Genomic DNA, 18,641 nt, shown 5'->3' with positions numbered 1-18,641 from the left:
GTCCAAAGCCTAAAAAATTAAGCAAAAAATTAAGCATGAAATTTTCTGGAACATCAGAATTCCTATAAAAACATTTTCAATTAAATCATTTATCAAGCAGGAAAAAAGCAAATTTAAGCAAATCTCTGTAGACTAGACTGTATAGTAAACTAGCAGTAGCAGTAGCTGAGAACACTGCTACTTTAGTCCTTAAATGCATCACCTCAGCCACACAACTTTGTTTAGGATGGAAGTTATCTGTAATTTCACAAATACTATTTTATCATGTTTAAGATATAATGTACACATAAGTAAAGATTGGTAAGGCTTAAATTTAATTTGTATCTTCAACCATTTATGCCACAGTTTTGAAACTGCACAATAAAATTTTAAATTATTGAGATGACAATATTCATTGTCAATTATAGAGCTAAAATGTAAGAAAGTCTGTGTTTGGATAATAAAAAGCTGTGCTATAAATTAACTGGACCCAACTGAAAGCATGTATCAAAACATGTAAATTACTTGAAATAACAAAAAATGCTCATTGTTGCCAAGGTTGAAGAGCACAGTCATGTTAGCCATCCATAATGTGATCTATATAAAACCACACTCTAAATTTTTCTCCTAACTACCATAAGTCAAAGAACCTGAAGGAGTAGATAATACCAGTTCCACTTTTTTTTTTAGTTTGTATCCTTGTCAAATGCAGTAGCTGAAATTAGAAAATTCAGTCATTTTTAAACTGCATTCCAATTTAAAGAAAAATTTATTAATTTGTATCATGCATTAATGCAATGTTTTCTTAGTAAATATTTTTAAAGATCTGTAAAAACTACAAAGTCTAGATGCTAATGTCAATGACAGTTTAGGAGCTGATTTGTAGCCACTTTGGGTTTAAATATAGCTTTTTCTTTTCTTCTTTTCTTTTTTTCTTTTAAATACTACAATGATCATTTTGGACAAAATAGGAAAGATATATCTAATGTTCCTCCATCTGTTCCAATTATTGGCCAAAATAAAACTAAAATTTGTGTTTGTGTGTGTACATTCTTGATTTTCAGAGAAACACTAGTAGATAGCATGCATTGTTTGCAGTGGATCACACAAAGCATGCAGAATGAATGCTGTGAACTTGTATTTCTAGAAAGGATTTCCCCAACCCCTCCTTTCTGAGTCTAAGTACCATGCACACCAGAATACAGAATATGAACCATCTCAGGGATCCCTACCAATGACAGTGAAAAAGTATATGTGCAAAGCCATAATGAAGTCAAGAACAAGTTATGTAGTTATGGTAGTTTGATATGTATTTATTTTGTTTGATCCAGGGTTCTAAACTTACATCTCCTAGCAACTTCCTAGGTTGAACAGAGCAATATGTATCTGTGGCTAAAATTTTGGTCTTCTGCTTCATAGTGATAAAGGTGAAGGACAGGTTTTGTTTATTTATTTATTTATTAGACAGGGTCTTTCTTATTTTTTAGTTTTAATTTATAACAAGCATATTCAACCACCTGAGACTATTAATAAGGTAATTTGGAGAAAGTTGCTAAATAACACAAGATGGGGGAAAGGGGCTGGTTGCCACAAGAATCAACCATGTCCTCAAAGGGTTAGTGTGCACAGCTCCATCCTCCCACTTCCAAGGAGCAGAGGAGCTGGAGTTTAGGTTGATAAACAACAGCCAATGCTTTAATCAATCATATTGATATAATGAAGTCTCCTTAAAATTTTTTTCTATATAAAAATTCAAACAAACTTAATTCAGGTGTCTAGGAAGGTGAACAAAACCACCACATGCCAATAAGGAGGCACAGTCAAACTCCCACTGGAGGCTGAGGCTTCTAGATCTTGTCCTGTGTGTTACCTCATTGGGCTATTCATTTCTATGCTTTAATATACTATTTATTATGAACCAGTAAGTGTTTTCTGAGTTCTGTGAGTTGTTGTACTAGTAAAATAACTGAACTTAAGGAGGGGATCATGGGAAGTTTAATTATAAGCAGTCAGATGAACATTGAATTCTATTAAGTTAAACTGGCAAATAAATGGGGTTAGAGATTTAAAAAGGATTTTAGTATTTAAAATGTGAAATGCTTAGATTGTATAGCTCTAAGAACAGCAGTACCTAATACAGGTAAATTACTGAGAGTTTAGAGATAACTACTTGCAATTTCCCCCAGAGAATTCTACAACAGTCTTTCCTAATACATACGTGTGTGTGTGTGTGTGTGTGTGTGTGTGTGTGTGTGTGTGTGTGTGTGTGTATTTGGGGGGTGTGATGTGTCTGAAGCAAGTACTATGTATCTCTTGCTGGCCTGGAACTCACAGAGACCTGTCTGCTCTGCCTCTTCAGTGGTGGGATTAAAGGATGCTTCACTGCCCTCCCACTGGTTGGTTTTCTGAGGCCAGGTCTTGCCACATAGTCCAGGTTGGTCTTGGATTCATAGCACTCTTCTTGCCGCCTTCTTCTGAGTGCTGAGACTGCAGGTGTGTACGACCATCCTGGCCTTTGTTATTCATTTTTATTTATAAGTTTGTGTGAATGAAATATAGTTACCTACTACCCTAACCTGTTTTCAGTGCAAAGTCTCTATTTTTAATCTGTCAGGAATGTTCAATCTCTGTGTAACTGCTGCATATTAAAAATACAGAAACCCCCAAATAAAAGTGTTTTTAAAAGATTTATTTTTATTTTAAGTGTATGGGTGTTTTGGCTGTAAGAATGTCATTGTACCAGGTGCCTGAAGTGCCTACAAAGGGCATTGTGCTGTGTGAAACTGGAGTTACAGAGTGTTTCAAGCCGCTTTGTGAGTGCCAGGAATCAAACTCTAGTTCCCTAGAAGACCACTCTGCTTTTATTTCTTTATAGAGAAAAAATAGTTATAAGGTATTTCCATGATTAACTGTATCATTTTATTTGTTCCTTGAGTCTCTTACTCATCTTTTATAATGGAAGTTTTTCTGAAAATTATTTTCTCATCTAAGTAGCATGTAAACACATTTTTGTTTTCTTTTATAAAATAACTGTTTGAATTTAGCTTAATTTATATATGCAAACTATTTTCTACAACACTTTCTGTGACCACAAAGAATATCTCAAACCAATAGGAAAACTTTTACCAGTCCATAAATTACTACTGAAAATTGCTAACATCAGAAGACTATATTAATTTTAAAATGTAAAAATGAAGGGAATATGGGTATAGCAGTATATGCCTTTAATCTCAAAACTTGGAAGGCAGTGGTAGAGGCAGAGGCAGGTCGATCTCTGTGAATTCAAGGACAGCCAGGGCGATGTAGAATGACTTTCAAAAAACAAAGAACAAAACAAAACAAAAAAAAAAGGGGGGGGGAATATCAACATCATGCCTATAATTCTATTCTTTGAAAATTAAATGCCAGCCAGTGAACTGGATATATGGCTTATTTTTCTTAAAGTTAAGATTTATTTTGCTATATTTATTTACCTATTTACGTATTCTATATGTGTTATGTGTATGCTCACATGCCATTGCGTACATGTATAGACCACATGACAAATTGTGTGAGTTGGTTCTCTTTGTCTGCCATGTGGGTTCCAGGAATCCAACTCAAGTTGTCAGGTGTGATAACAGTTTCTCTACTTACTGAACCATCTCACTGGCCCTGTATGGCTTCTTTTAATTATTGATGAAGGACATTAAGATTATTGCTTAGTGGCAAAGCAATGCCTACCACTCATGAGGCCCTAGTTTCACTACCCACTTCACTACTAAGAGAACTGACATATCACTAAAGCCCATTATGAATTTTCAAAGTTCTTGGGATAAAAAGATTGTCAGATAATATGCCAAAACGCATAAATGTTTAATTTGTTAAAAAATAAATAAATAAAAACTGAGCCAGAGGTGGTGGTGCATACCTTTAGACTCAGTGCTTGGGAGGCAAGGCAGGCAGATCTCTGTGAGTTTGAGGCCAGCCTGGTCTACAGAGTGAGTCTCAGGACACCAAGAGTTACATAGTGAGTCTCTGCCTCAAAACACACACACTGGACTTTACATTTTATCACATAGAGAAACCTATGGGTATTTTACATATTCCTTGCTTAAACTACACTTTAAGATGGAGAAGTTAGTTCTAGATGAGTAATGTCAACTACAAATTATTTAATGACCATAATATTTTAGTGCTTAAAATGACATTAAAAAGAGCTTATATTTTATCTGGATCTAATACTTAAAGAGAGTTCTGAAATCAGAACTATTCTTTAAGGTCCTCAAAACAAATAAACATGTTTCACTAAATTAAAACACATTTCATAAATGATATTTAACTAAGACCCTGAGTTCAGATCTGATACTAGCAATAAAATGTACATGTGTATTTATACATTTCAATTATCTGCAATAGCCTATTATCTAAATTATCTAAAAAGTCACTATAGCAAAACCCATGGACTTCTGTAGTGCAATATGTGAGCCAATAGTGGAACAGAGAAGGAGGCTACTGCCTACCCAGAAATACTCTTAAAAACCAACAAAGGCACTTGGTACAGTTTCTGACCTAAAATATATTGAGACTTGACCGTTCTTCATGAGGAGTAATATTTGTCTTACTGGTAACAGTAAATTCAAAACTAAACATTTTTGTCTGATAAAAGTCATCATATAAGAACATATTTTCAGATCATAGAAGAAACTCAAAAAAATTTAGGAACAACATTTGTATTGCCAATAGACTGAAACGTGGAAGACACAAAGTGGCTGCAAACCTGCTTTGTCAACACCTTACATGCCAAACTTCATTTTCTACATTTCTTCTTATTCTAACACTAATGTAAAGTTTAAAACTTTACAAACAGATTTAGTTTTAATCAGTATCAACCCACTATTCAAAAACAAAAACAGAAAAAACAAAAGGAAGGAAGGAAGGAAGAAAGGAAAATAAGACTTATGAAGAAGTCTGAAAACGAGACCGACCTAGACCCTGGGTGAGATTGGATGGGTCAAGTGTCTCTGGTACTATTTGTCTTCACTATTGACAGACACTGTCACACAACCCACCACACGATGCCTGTCTCTGAATGGCGAAGCTAGAATGCAAGTTAAGTGTATTAATAGAAAAACAACTAGCACCCCAGCATATAAAATAAGCAATCCAGATTACAAAAAAACAGAAACAAAAAATTGAAGGATTGATCAATTTACATGTTTAAAACAGTTTCAATTTCCCAAATGTACTTTTTCCACCCAAAATAACTTTACATGCTACAATAATCAATGTAAGATAAACTTTAAAAATTTAATTATTAATAGCAGACAAATGCATGTAAGAAAATTTTTTTACTCAAAACTTTGGTTAACTCATATTCACCAATTTATTTCACTGTTTATAAATGCAATCTAATCCATAAGCCAGAATACTCTCTTTTATATTTGTTTTATTGCTGTTTTTTTTTTAATTTTAAGCTGTGCCTTTATCCAAATATTAAGAAGTAGGAGGAGACATATTCTGAACAAAGCACAAACAACCCATCCCCCAAATCCCTATCTTTAATTACTCTGTCGCATCAGTGGCCACATACTTCCTTATATACCCCTTTATAAAGTAACCAACTTGGTGTGGTGGTTGATTCCTATAATTCCAGCATTTCAGAGGCTGAGGCAGGAGGATTGCTAAGAGTTAAATCCCAAACTAGGCTACAGAGTGAGTTCTAGGTCAGCCTGATATAGTGTGAAAGGGTCTCAACAAAACAACTGGAGTTCAGAGTTCAAGAGACTAAGGCCTGCAGACCTCTGCGACTACAAGGCTAGCCTAAGATCCATAGTAAGACCCTATCTCAGAAATTAATGCTGAAGGACTGGAGAGATGGCTCAGTGGTTAAAAACACTGACTGTTCTTCTAGGGGTCCTGAGTTCAATTCTCAGCAACCACATGGTGGCTCACAACTATCTGTAATAGGATCTGATGCCCTCTTCTGGTGTATCTGAAGACAGCTATGGTGTACTTGATTCATAAAATAAATAAATAATTTAAAAAATAATGCTGAAACAGAGGTTGTTAGTTCTGTGAATAAAACAGTTTAAAGACTTTTTAACTGTTCAGTCAACTTTGCAAAACTATCATTTTTTTTTTTAAAAAGAGATGGATGTCTTATTGTAGCCCAGGCTAGCCTTGAACTCATTGTGTACTAAGGGTGACCTTGAATTTCTAATCCTGACCTCCACCTCCAAAATTGTGGGATTACAGGAATATGCCACTATGCCTAGTTTATGCGGTATAGGGATTAAACCCAGGGCCTTGAGCATACTAAATAAGTCCTCTACTGAACTAAAATATAAAAATAGCCTTAAAATAAATTTAAGTTATCAGTAAATTTTTGCACTTAGTATATATAATTTGTTCATGTATCTATATAAAGTTGAATAAAAAATTTCTCTTCAGTCTATCATGGATATGAGTGAAAAAAGAAACTCTGTCCTAGCATCAAGAAAGACAAAAGGTAATTGGAGCTAGAAGGGTTGAGATGTAACACACATTGCTCAATACAATTCTAACATTTTTTTCGGGGTTGGGGATTTAGCTCAGTGGTAGAGCGCTTGCCTAGCAAGCGCAAGGCCCTGGGTTCAATCCTCAGCTCTGAAAAAAAAAAAAAAAAAAAAAAAAAAAAAAAAGACAAAATAACATTTTTTCTTCCTCTTTCCACTGTTCTGTTTTCTTTCTTTATTTTTGGTACTGAATACTGATCTCAGATCCACGTGTATGCTAGGTATAAAATGGACCACTGAGTTCCATGTCACTCTTATTTTTATTGTTTAACAGTCTTACATGTAAGTTGGCCTTGAATTTGAGATTCTCCTGTCTTCACCTCCCAATTACAGGTTTATGCCAGGATGTCGGATGGACAGCTGATTAAACAAATTCCTTTTTTTTTTTTCCCAGAGACAGAATCTCTCCGTGTTGACCAGGCTAGCCTCAAAGATCCATAAAGATATGTCTCACCACTGCCCAAATTCCTATGGTTTTAATTTAGATGACTAATAGGTCAAAAGTGAATTAAAGCATAGCTGTTCTCTAGTTACAGACCTTTGATTTTCTACTGTCTTATATCAAAGGTAACATTCACTCAACAGGTTGCTTCAATGTAGAAAATATGTGTTAGCTACTTGAAATTTCCGTAGTATAGAATTCTTTTCTTTTTTCTTTTTCTTTTTTTTTTTTGGTTTTTGAGACAGGGTTTCTCTGTGTAGCCCTGGCTGTCCTGGAACTCACTCTGTAGACCAGGCTGGCCTTGAACTCAGAAATCCGCCTGCCTCTGTCTCCCAAGTAAGTGCTGGGATTAAAGGCGTGTGCCACCACTGCCTGGTCCCGTAGTATAGAATTCAAAGCACTATCTAGTAAGGTTCTTTTAAAAAAGTTTATTTTGTAAATATTATATAAAGTTACAAACTTAAATTACACACACTCTGACCCTTTCCATGACACTGCCTAATCAGATGAGATAGAGGGTCATGAGCATTCAAAACTCTGCTTCTTCAATAGCTCTCCACCACGGCTGAGGAAGGCACTGGAGATGTGATGGATGTCAGCATTGCTTCATCAGAGGAGCTGAAGACTGTCCTCATCATAAGAGCATGATTTGTCAAAGCCTTTAAAGCCTCAGACAAGGGCCAAAGCCCACCTCTGTGTGCTAACATACAACTGTGATGAACCTATGCATGTCAAGTTGGTGGAGGCCCTTTATATTTAGAACCAAATAAATCTCATTAAGGTTGATGTCAAGAAACTCGGGGAATGGGTAGGCCTCTTCAAAACTGATCAAGAGTAAAAACCCATAAAGTGGTTGGTTGAAGTTGTGTAGGGCTTAAGAATTTCACAAGCCGAGAATTTCAAATATAAAAAATAAACAAATAAATAAATAAACAACAACAACAACAAACCCCTTTGGCCTCTGCTAAGGACCATATATGTATGGGAAAGAAGGTACATTCACTCATGTGGGAATGTATGGAGAGCAGTTGTTGACATCAGGATTATCTTCCTCAATCATTTCACCTTATTATTTTTTTGAGACCTTAAAAAAAAAAACTGAACCTGAAATTTGCTGTTTTTGACTATACTGGTTGGACATGGAGCCTCTGAGAAATCCACATATCTGTGCACGTCCTAGGGCCAGGGCTATAGACACTTACCACTGTACCATGGGCTCTGCAGATCTGAACTCAGGGCTTCAAGCACTTTACTATCTCCCCGGGCCTCAACAGATTCTACTGTATACGTTTTATGAGTGTAGCTACCCATACATGTTTTAAAAAGCTGCCTTAGGTATTAGTATACTGGGACTATATTGATTCTAAAAAAGACAAACTTGTAATTCCAGAATTTGTGAGGCCTCTGTCATAGCTATTTATAGAGCCTGGAACACTGTTTAAAAAGTTTTTATTTCTGAATCTATCATTCATTGACATTGTGAACTTCAAATTCTTAACTATTTTCCCAAGAGAATTCTTAAAAATACACAGGTGGACAAATTTCAAACTAATAAAAGATTCTGACCTTGTCTTCATATACAAGAGAAACTGTGCCTCCTGCCCTCATCTTTATCCTAACCTTGGGACTCACAGAGCAGAAAGAGTATGGAAAGGTGTAATAACATAAAAACCGAAATCCTAACAATTTAAAAGGGGGCTGAGAGGCTCTTTTACCCAGGATTCTGGATTGTGGATCAGCAGCGGCTCATTTAGTCATGCCCTCGGTGACAATGGGAGGCGGGGGCGGGGCTACATTGGTGAATTTGAGAAACACATTTTTAATAATTAAATAACTAAAAATGTCATGAACATACATATTCCCAATCTCTAAATTGTTTTTTGTTTTTTGTTTTTTAAATTTAAACTGATTTAAAATTTGTGACACAAACCTTTATGGCAGAACTAGAAGTCTGTTCCCACCAGGCCCTCATACCTGATAGCAGCCAATCCAGCTCCTTCAAAACTCTGAAGAATTAACTATATCAAAAGTCATCATTTTTATGCATTTCACATGTAAACAGCAAATGCTACAGATTTTTGTTTTTTAAAAAATCAGATATTTAAATTAATGTCCATTTCCTTTGGCCTTTGGCCAGAAGCCAAACTTGGTAAAATACTCCCAGTTTTTCTTATTGACAGTTTTATCACCAAGGCTATCAATCTGATAAATAAAAATGTGACTCCAATGATACGTATTGTTGCCCTTACAATCATTACTCTAAAACTTAAACTCTTATCTGTTAGAGTATATAATAAAGGAGTTTTTTCTATTAATAAGACATTGGAAAATAGAATAAACTAGGCTGGTTACTAAAAAAGTAGATATGTAAATTAAAAGATTATTAATTACTAGGATCACAGAAACTTTCTGTGAGAAGAAAACTTTAAAAGTTGCCTTTTTACTCTCTTTACTGTTTTTATAATGTCAATGATTTCAAGATAATAAGACTTTACTGGGATGCAGATATGTCTTGGTGGTAGAGCACCTGCCTATCATATATGAGGCCTTAAGTTCAATCCTCAATGACACAAATATAAATACATTTATGTACACATATAGATAGCTTTAGAATATTTCCTTTGGTCAAATTTTCTATTTTCATGTTTCAACTCATAGCTCTTAATCTAATTTACCTGTAAAAACTTTCTCAACTACACAAGAAGGGCAAAACTTTTCATTAGTGACCCCAAATCAAGGACTTTAAATATTTATAGATAAGAATTTCTAAAACAAGTGGTATTATTTAAAGGGAAGTATTCTTTTTCTAAACTTAGCTATGACTTTTTTCAGCTTTTAAAAGGAACTGGATCTACTGTAAACAGATGTTAAAAAGTACAGAAGAAACAGACTTGTAGTTCTATGCAGATTAAACATGTCCTTTCAGAAACAATCTCAAGATACAAAAGGAATCAGTTAGTCAATTTTTATATGTGGATTTAAAGTGAAACAATACTTCTTAAAAAATATTTTCTATTTTATTATATGATTCAGTCTTTAAAAACTAGATTTAAAGCTCCAAATTCCCCAAAAATATTCAGAGCCACTCTAGAATCTGATAGATATGAGGTGAACCAGATTATCTTATCAATTTGATTATGAAAAGCTCACTAATTCACAGTTAAATCCACAGAAGCTGTTAGAAAATGTCTGGCCACACATGAACAGTGAGGGGGGGCCAATATTTCTTTGTCATGTTTAAAGTTTTCCTGCCCACAAGCAAGAAGGCTTCATACTGCACTCTTCAGCGCGTTAATGGCATACAGATTAATGTATATAAGAAATTAAACACTTGAAGCTAGAACGCAGTACCAATACTGTCATTTAGACTATAGCCTTCTCTTTTGATTTCTCTTGGTGAAATGAAAAGAACTTACTGGAAATGATGTTTTGATGGACTTTAAATACCATTTTAAAAGATGATAAGTATCATGAGGCAAGAAACCTTTATAGGACAGATAAAACTTCAGAAAATGGACATAATGTATTCATTTTTCTAAAGCAAATACATTTAGTAACCTATAATCCCAACTTTAAAAACAAGGTTCTATAGTTGGGCAAGCTATTATTGTGGAAAGCATTCACACTAAATTATTACTAATCAAGACTTTTTCTATTAGTTTCTATTAGTTTGTCAATTTTTTATTGTAATTCAAAGTAAAAGTATGAACCAATTTAAAAAATGTATTTACAAAGTGTATGATTTGAGAGCTGAGTGAAAATAAACTTAATAAATTTCAAATATTATTTTTAATATGATTCATTATTACAACAGACTAGAAAAGAATGTATTTCATAAAGATTATATTCAACTTGGCCACTATTTTTCATGAATTTAAAATAAGTATCAGGCTATACACACACATACACACACACACACACGTGTGTGTGTGTGTGTGTGTGGGCGCCTGCGTGTGTACCACATCAATATGTAGCTCTGGCCATGCCACATTTATTTTTTTTAATTGTAGGGAAAATGTTATAGTTAAATGCTATAAAGAGAAGAGAGACTTGAGAACTTGAGTCCTTTTTTAGATCATATAACATTTTCCCCTTTGGGTAAATCTTTAAAAATATTTGTTAATGGCTGGAGAAACTATAGGGGTTAAGAGCACTGACTGCTCTTCTAGAGGTCCTGAGTTCAATTCCCAGCAACCACATGGTGGCTCACAACCATCTGTAATGGGATCTAGCGCCCTCTTCTGGTGTGTTTGAAGACAGCTACAGTGTACTCATATATATATATAATAAGTAAATAATTCTTTTAAAAAATTGTTAAATAAAAGGTCAAATATAATTTTCTAGCCAAAGCTTGGTGTTTATCTTTTTTATGTGCACTCAACAAAGTCACTTTAAACTGGGTCTCATATTTCAAGACAAGGTCCACTTTAGAAGACAGCATTTACAAATGGACCAAAATTTGATATATATATATATATATATATATATATATATTTGATATATATATATATGTATATAAATATATATACATATTTATATTTATGTATATATATACACATATATATCATAGATATATATCAATATATATCAAAGATATATCAATATATATCTATGATATATATAAATATGTATGCATGCATATTTTAAGAAACCACTGAAAACCTTTCAATGTAAGGGTAAAGTCTTTAAACCCATCTAAAACCCTCAAATCATACTCTTTTTGATATAAACTTTACCAATACTGTTCATGTTGGCCAGATAGTACCCTAGTTTTCATTAATGAAGTAAAATGAAATGCATACCAGCAGCAACTACAGCTGGAGGAGGCGAGCCTGCCTCACCACCGCTTGTCTGACTCATTGATGCTACAGATGTTTCTCTAGGTGGAGGTAACTGTAACTCCTTTGGGAGAAGATCATAGACAGATTCTGTAGGGAGGAAAAAAAAAATTTGAAGGAAAGTCGGTCAATAACATGTTCAAGAAATGAGTATGTTATTTTTTTCGTTGAAAATTTTATTTTCACAAAAATAACTGCATCATGAAGGTGTGAATACCTATTAGCAAGTATTTGTTCTTTTATTATATAATCATTTTTAAAAATTAATTTATTGTCTCACATTCTGGCCGCAGTTTCCCTTCCTCCCTCTGCCTCCCACCTTTCCTATCTGCGCCCTCATCTCCTACATCAGAGGTCTGCACAGAAGCTATAACACTAGAGGGCGCCAAATAACAACACTGTTATGGCTCGCTTGCTGCCACCTCACTGCTGTCAAACACCAAAGCTCAGCACACAAAGTGCTTCTCCTTAGCTACTTAAGATTTCTACCAAGGTAAAGACAAAAGGTCCCCCAGTCAGATGACTGGTACCAGAGCACAAGAAAGAAAATCAGCAGAACAGGGAGCATATTCAGAGGACTAAGAATTTGCTGTAAGAACCCAGACTAACTGGAATGAAATCAGCATTTTCAGGTACTCAAAATAATGTCTCTCATTACAAAGGCAACAATGTTGTTCTACAAATTCTAATCGATCCACTTTTGTTACTGATTATTTCTGGGTCAATTCAGTTCTTTATTCTTCAATGCTGCTGTGAAGGAGTTGAAGAACTTTCACCACAGTGCATATCAAGCTCAAAATAGAAAGCCTACCCTGAGGCATACACAGAAAGAGGGGAAGAAAAACTGTGGTTTTGTTTGTTTATTGAGACAATATTGCCCCTGGCTGTCATGGAACTCACTATGTAGATGATGGTAACCTTGAACTCACAGAGATCCACCTGCCTTTATCTTTCAAGTGCTGGGATCAAAGGAATGAACCACCATGCCTCTCTGAAATTGTGGTTTGTAAAATGGTGTGTGTGTGTGTGTGTGTGTGTGTGTGTGTGTGTGTGTGTGTGTGTGTGTGCTATGTGCATATAAGAGCCCACCAAAGTCAGAAGAGGGCATTGGGATTCCCTGGAAGTAGAGTTACAGATGATTGTGAGTCACCTTGTGGGTACTGTGACCTGAACTCAGGTCCTTGAAAGGAAAACATTTGTAATTTACAAGTGCACTTCTTTCCCCTTCCTAGGTGGGCATTCTGTGCCCTAAGTATCACTGTCTACAGCTTTAGTTGGTTATTACTCTTTTCAGAAAAAGACATGTCTCCAAACCTCATATCCCCCCCCCCCCTCTAGTTGAAAACATAGCTGGATAACAACAGATTAGCCAAACATTAGAAGTGACCGCGGGGGCACACACTTTAAGTCCAGTGCTCGGGAGGCAGAGGCAGGTGGATCTCTGAGTACAAAGCCGGCCTGGTCTGTATACAGAGCAAGTTCCAGGACTGCCAGGCCCACACAAAGAGACCCTGCTTCGAAAAAGAAACAAATAGGTAAGTGATGAAGCAAAGGGAAATGGTGATAAAAATCTAGGACAGTAGACTTTCCCTGATAAGAAACACGGAGATAGGACAAAGGAACAACAATAAAAAACAAACTAGACTCATTTGTGTTCTTTTCAGGAGATCATATTGAATAAATACACACAATAAAGGTCGTATGTGAGGATGGAGCATAGCTCACAGAAAAGGTGCAGTTTAAACAGGAAGATCTGTTCTTAAGAACTAGATTATTCCTCTTTGGATTATTAGTCTCCACTTTGACTTTACTGACCTCAGGAATTCAACTGTTTTGGGGTTAGACTAAACTCCAAAATTGTCAGAAAGTTCATTTCCTTTGTAACTTTTCTCAAGAATCTCTGATTTACTTTCAGGTAATCAAGTTGAACAGAACTAATGTTGACTTATGTCTATGAAGAAATGAAAAAGGAAAAAAAAAAAAAAAAAAGCACAGTTTCTGTGAAGTGTTTCTGACCAGAAGGGCATGCACACATACATGCACACACACACACGCATTTTTGTTTAATTGTCAAGCAAGCAACTAAATAAAACACTTGTAGTAGAAAGGATGAAAAAGCAGGGAGCTCTCTGAGTTAAGAGTCACCCTGGTCTGTATAGCAAGTTCAGGACAGCCAGGGCTGCAAAGTGAGAATTTGTCTTAAAACAGGGTCTCTCTGTTGTGTAGTTCTTGCTATTCTAGAACTGGCTATATAGGCAAGTATGGCCTTGACCTCATTGAAATCCATCTACCTCTGCCTTCTGAGTGCTGGGATTAAAGGTGTATGCCACCGTATCAAGCAAAGATGAGACTTTGTGTTGAGAGTACTTGAAAAATATGACCAAGAGAGATGCCTCAATGGGTAAGAGCACTGACTGTTTTTACAGAGGACCAGGGTTCAATTTCCAGCACCCCATGGCAGCTCACAACAGTCTTTAACTCCCGTTCCAGAGGACACAATGCTTTCTTCTGGCTTCTTCAGGAACCAGGGCACATGTGCTCAGACATACATTCAGGCAAAAAACCCATACACATAAAAATTTTAATGTAGCAAAGCCAGGCAATGGTGGCACACCTCTTTAATCCCAGCACTTAGGAAGCAGAGGCAGACAAAGCTCTATGACTTTGAGACTGGCCTGGTCTACAGGGCTAGTCTAAGAAAGCCAAGGCTACAGAGAACCTGCCTTGAAAAACAACCAAACAACCAAAAACAAAACAAAACAAAACAAAAACCCTTTCCCAAAAGCAACAAGCATGAATTAACGCCCCAAGCAGGTACTATTATACAAATAATAGAAGTTCTCATAGTAGAAGTTCTTTGGTTATCAGGTATAGACACTGCTATGCCACCTCAAAAGCCCAATCATCAGGTATAGATACCACACTGAAAAAAATCTACTTGAAAACCCTTTCACTTTGTTAAAATACAAAAACAAAAATAACACTTGCCATTCTTGTAAATATGAAACTACCATTAAGCATAGAAAGTTTCCTTAACACACACCCCCTTCAAAAAATGCTTAGGAAATATTTGTCTTACTCTTCCCCTTCTCCACTGCCTCAATAAGCAGGTGAAGCTCCAAGCTAAGAGTTCATATCAGACACTCTGACAAAGTCTTAACATCTCCAGTGTGCCAACACTGTTCTACATTGAAGAGTTAGCATTCATTTTGTTTAAAAACAAGAAACACTTCACCCTTGACAGTGATCATATTTGGCAGCTCCACTGGAAAAAACATACTGGCTGCAGGTCCACTGGATATTTTGTTTCTCAAAGATTATAGAGTCCAAGAATAACTGGTAGGTGATACTCTGTTTTAATATTTTTCTCAGTTTTGAAGTATAAGACAACTTACTAATTTGCTATCAATTATGTATTTATTCATATTAATTTCCAGATTGTATTGTTTTCCCCAAACATACTAGTGTCAATCTCCAAGGCAGAATAAACCTGGCTGGTGACACTCCCATAATTCCAGCACTCTGGAAGTAGAAGCAGGAGATTCAGGAGTTCAAGCTCATCCTTGGCTACTCAGAGAGTTCAAAAGCCAGCCTAGACTAGAAAATTGTGCCAAAAGACGAGAGAGAGAGAGAGAGAGAGAGAGAGAGAGAGAGAGAGAGAGAGAGATAGATTTAAAAATTTAAAGCCTACACTTTAAATCTGTTGTGCTCAGTGAAGGTGGAGGAGAGGTTATATGTGTTCACATGTGTCTGTGGACCTGTGGAGGCAGAGGTCAGGTCAATGTTGGGTGTCTTCTTCATTTGCTCTCCATCTTGATTTTTATTTATTACATTTAATTATTTTGTATGTATGTGTGTGACACATCTTGATGAGTGTGTGAAAGTCAGAGGACAATTTTTGTGAATTAGTTATCTCCTTCTATCTTGTGGGTTCTTAGGATTGAACTCAGGTTATCAGGCTTGGTGTTTATAGACTGAGTCATCTAGTTGGCTCCTTCATCTTTCACTAATTTAACCTGGAGCTCCCTGATTCCCATTCCACTAGGCTGGTTAGCAAGTGAATCCCAAGAATCTACCTTCTCTGTCTACATACTACTAGGATTACAGGCCCATGTTATCACACCCAGCTTTTTATGTTGGAGATCAAACTTAAATCTGTATGCTGTGTGGAAAGCACTTTCCCAATCGCAAGTCACCAGGCCCCTTTATTTATTTATTTTTTTGACTTAAGTTTGTACCAGAAGAAACAAAACTCTTCATTAATAAAGTCATAAAATGACTTATCAAACATTTAAGTCTTAGTTATAATTCCTAAAAGTCTTGCATAGGTACTTTTGAAAGATTGTTCAAACTATAAACTGTGCATGGTAGTGCATGCCTATAATCCCAGCATTCAGCTAGCTGAGACAGGAAATCAAGAATGCTAAGTCAGGACTACTATGTGGCAATACTCTGCCTTAGAAAAGAACAACCCTGCCCTCAAACAATAAAGCCAAGCTAGAGTGAAGCAGAGTCCAAAAAAGGGCCAGAGAACCCAGAAAAGATATCAGAAACTTAGTAGGGAGAGGAAAGTATCTGTGGGGGTTAGATCCTAGCGTTTTCAAAGCCTAAGCTAGAAGAAGAAAGCATAACTGAGAAGGGAAAAGAGAGGAGAGACATCCAGGTACAGAGACTACATAATGTGAAGCAATGTCTGTATAAGAGGTCAGTGTGTGTAGTGGGAATGGGGTAAGAACCCAAGCAGAATGAATCTTTATAGATGATTCAAATGGATACTGGACTCCAATACCTAAGCAGCATGAGAAGGAAATACGTGGGAGTGAGTGTGAAAAGCCCAGCATGGATATCAAAGATAAAACAGCATTAGGAAGCTCTTAATCTCTTATTCTCTCTTGCCTCTTGCTTCTCCCTGTCCCCTTACCCCTTCTCCCACTCTCTCCATGTGCTCATGGCTGGCTTCTACTCCTCTAACTTCATCTCCCCCACCCCACTCCCCACCCCCGCCTCTACTACCCTCCTGGCTCCCCTCCCCATGCCCTGAATAAACTCTCTTCTATACTTAAAAAAAAAAGAAAAAGAAAAAGAAAAAGAAAAAGAAAAAGAAAAACAGCATTAGGAGGTATGAATGTTGGGAGCACCTTACATACAGCACCAGAGCCTAGACAGTAATAAAGATACCCACATAGAAAGTTGCTCAAGACTAAGTATTAAGAGCTATGAAGATTGAGCCCATGTGAGATCAGTAAAATGTAGCATGGAGAGCTACAATATACACAATTACAGAAGCGTTTATCTAAGACTATAGATCCTGAGCAGAATGGGTAGGGCATCTGTACAAGAAGTGCAGCACATGTAGGATTATCAGAGATTGGTTATATGCCCAATAGGGCTGTCCAAAGTAAGAAGTAAGAATAAAAGTAAGGCTGAATGACACCCACAGGTGAGCAGGAGGTTTGCTCTGAGTTTTAAGAGCTTCCATATTAGGAAACACAATGTTCAAGTTGGGTAATTAATGTGTTAGAAGGGGAAAGGCAGTAGCAGTGACTAATAACATGGAGACTGACCAAGTTAGCAAACTATTAAGATCAAAGGGAGCCAACCTAAGCTACATGATAAGAGAAAACCAGTCTCAAAGCAAATCAATGAATCAAAAGAAGCAAAATTTAAAATGTCTCCGAATTTGAATATCTGGCCATCAAAAATAATCTACAGGCTAGAGTTAACTCACTTGGTAAAGTGTTTGATGCACAAGCACTTGACTTAAATTGGATATCTAGCACTCAAGGAAAAAGTCAGATGTGGTGGCATACAACTGTAATCTCTGTTCTGGAAAGGCAGAGAAGGCAGATCCATTGCAGCTTACTAGCCAGATAGACTAAAAGATCAGTAAGCCCCAGGTCCTGGTGAGAGAGCCTGTCTCAAGAAACAAGACAGACAGCTCCTGAGGCTGACACTAAAGGTTGACTTCTGTCCTCCACTCTCACATATACAAATATGCCCATAAAAAAGCCCTTACATTGTTCTTTCATTTCTTTGTCACAATATCTGCTTAAAATAAAATCCTACAAAATTAAATACTTTGGTGGAAAAATGTATCAAGTTTTAGCTTAAGAAGAAAAGTGGTGTTCAAGAAATGGCTCAGTGCTTTAGATCACTTGTTGCTCTTGTAGATAACCCAGGTTCAGTTCTCTGTGTCCATCATCAGGAAGCTTACAGCCACCTATAACTCCAGTTCCAGAGAATCAGATGCCATCTTCTGGCACCCATGGCACCTGAAAACCTTTGATGCAAATACATATATATTCAGGTGCATGTGCACCTGAGCACACACACACACACACACACACAAATTAAATAAAAAATGAACTGAATTCCATATTCTGGCCTCTGAAGGTACCAGGTACTACGTATGGTACACAGATAGACATTCAGACAAAACATTCATATCAATAAAAAATTAATTATCTCTTGATCAATTTGTTTGCCATATCCTTAGGCTCAGCATATTTCATAATGTGTCATCTCTTTCTTACTCTCATCTGTAATCTGACAGAATATAGCTTAAACATTAAACTAGCTGAGACAGGGCATACATATAAAAGAAAATCTTAGATTTAAAAAAAAAAAGTACTATTTAAAATAATAAACCCAGCTCATGAGTGGGAAGATAGGAAGAACATGAGTTTGAAGTCAATCCTGACTACATAGGGAATTGGAGGTCAGGTACAAAAAGAAAGAGTGGAAGGAAAGGAGGCAAGGAGGAGGCAATCATACAGTAGTGGGCAAAATAAGGAACTCAAGACACTAAAACCTTGCTTTGATTGCTCCTAACAACAGTGAAGATTGGGC

The 18,641-nt window shown here is 36.3% G+C and overlaps 1 protein-coding gene across 7 annotated transcripts in view; it reads right to left on the bottom strand.

Annotated features, from left to right (window-relative positions):
* Window positions 1–18,641, bottom strand: part of Nfat5 (nuclear factor of activated T cells 5) — a 77,331-nt gene that overhangs the window by 33,039 nt on the left and 25,651 nt on the right. For all 7 annotated transcript variants that reach the window (XM_034522226.2, XM_034522227.2, XM_076915838.1 and 4 more), the window contains one exon: window positions 11,757–11,882. In XM_034522226.2, the coding sequence (XP_034378117.1) occupies window positions 11,757–11,882 (126 nt within the window). Of the gene's footprint in view, window positions 1–11,756; window positions 11,883–18,641 lie in introns of those variants that run through there.

This window comes from Arvicanthis niloticus, chromosome 18 (assembly GCF_011762505.2).
Source record: "Arvicanthis niloticus isolate mArvNil1 chromosome 18, mArvNil1.pat.X, whole genome shotgun sequence".
Lineage (NCBI taxonomy): Eukaryota > Metazoa > Chordata > Mammalia > Rodentia > Muridae > Arvicanthis > Arvicanthis niloticus.
The sequence above is the reverse complement of the archived record's forward strand: the minus strand, read 5'-3'. Positions and strand labels throughout refer to the sequence as shown.